Raw genomic sequence first — 1489 nt, forward strand, 5'->3', positions numbered from 1 at the left:
TTACTATTCATATATACCTAGCGCGATGACATTTTATGTCTATTTCAATCCTGTAAAAGCGTTTTTAAATCCGTTCAATCGTTTCGGTGTTATCCATTAGAATGCAAATGTCGGTAATTCTCGACCTTTCAGCATCCTCTTAAGTTCCTTGACTAAAACAGAACCAACGAATCGCGCTGGCTTGAGATCGAGTAACATCGTTCCTTCAGGACGTTGACTTGTCTGTCAAGCTCGATTAAAGCGCCTTCGACTCGCACATATGCTACCGCGTCTATTTGCGAGACAGGCTATCTGGTTACGTCCTTCCGTATCCCCTTCCTACTCTCGAATCCAGTCTTGTTTCTAAACGGGACTCTCTTTGAGTTTTTCCTTTCTTTAAAGATAAATCATTTCCCGGGGATTGGACGTAACAAATGTAATACAATGTAAAAATATGTATTTATGTTTTTTACTTTGTATTATTTTTACATCGTATTACATTGTATATATGTATGTATTTAATACATACATATAATGTAATACAATGTAAAAATAGTACAAAGTCAAAAACATAAATACATATGATATTAAAACTCATCATTATTTCAATAATAACAAAATGATATTAAAACTCATTTCTTAATGAAACAAAATGCAGTTACATTTTAGGTATGTACATTGGCACTGGAGAAATATTCAAATGCAAATATGACAACTCATTTTTCAAAAATACAATAACTTACTATAATAATGATGAAAATGAAGATTATAGATATTCCAATTTTGTCCTGGATCCATTCTTGACATAACCAATCGAGTGGCTTTAAGTTTATTTTTTTTAGATGGATATTTACTCTTAGTATTATTATCAAATAGCTATTTAGAAGGAATTACTTCTACTATTGTCCGAGATTCATCACATGAATTATCAAATTCCACAACTGCAAACTAAAAAGAAGACAAAACGTTATAAGATAATATAATTTGTAGAATTAAATAAAAAAATAGAATTTATTCTTACTGATATTTTAGTGACTGATGTTGCAATGTATGAGAGGAATGCATACAAATGCTTCATCATTATCAGGAAAAAAAACACATTTACAAAAAAAATATTTAATTTTATAAGATATTATCGCGGTTCTGTGATTTTATAAACGAGAAACTTTTAAAATGCCAAGTTGAGAAGACGCGATAGAATAATTATAATAATCTTCTTCGCCCGAACAGAGACCTGCACCCTGAGACACCAATTCGTCTACGCATCCACTCATGAAGAGCTGGATATACCAGTCCGGTCCCGAACCTACTCCTGTTGAGACCGTTCCTCCTGCGAAGAGAATCAGGGCGCCTGATTTCTTCACGTTCCTTCCGAAGAGAGTCAGGGCGCCTGACTTCTTCACGTTTCTTGCGAACAGAGTCAGGGCGCTTGAATTCTTCACATTTTTTGCGAGAAGAGCCAGGGCGCCTGGCTTCCTTGCGTCCCCTGCGAAGAGGGTCAGGGCGCCTG

At 35.1% G+C, this 1489-nt stretch overlaps 1 protein-coding gene across 2 annotated transcripts in view; it reads right to left on the bottom strand.

Annotated features, from left to right (window-relative positions):
• Nucleotides 1-1102, bottom strand: part of LOC105450913 — an 11971-nt gene extending 10869 nt beyond the window's left edge. Inside the window, exons 1-2 of one of the 2 annotated variants that reach the window (XR_974513.1) lie at nt 1001-1102; nt 723-927 (exon numbers count right to left, since the gene is read on the bottom strand). Coding sequence is in view for 1 of the 2 variants with exons in the window: in XM_011691033.1 (XP_011689335.1) it covers nt 723-786 (64 nt within the window). In the remaining variant the exon portion in view is untranslated. Of the gene's footprint in view, nt 1-722 lie in introns of both variants that reach the window. The other variant, XM_011691033.1, reaches the window with a different exon arrangement.
• Between the last annotated feature and the right edge of the window lie 387 nt (nt 1103-1489).

The sequence above is a fragment of the Wasmannia auropunctata genome, unplaced genomic scaffold, assembly GCF_000956235.1.
Source record: "Wasmannia auropunctata unplaced genomic scaffold, wasmannia.A_1.0 LD336053.1, whole genome shotgun sequence".
Classification (NCBI taxonomy): domain Eukaryota; kingdom Metazoa; phylum Arthropoda; class Insecta; order Hymenoptera; family Formicidae; genus Wasmannia; species Wasmannia auropunctata.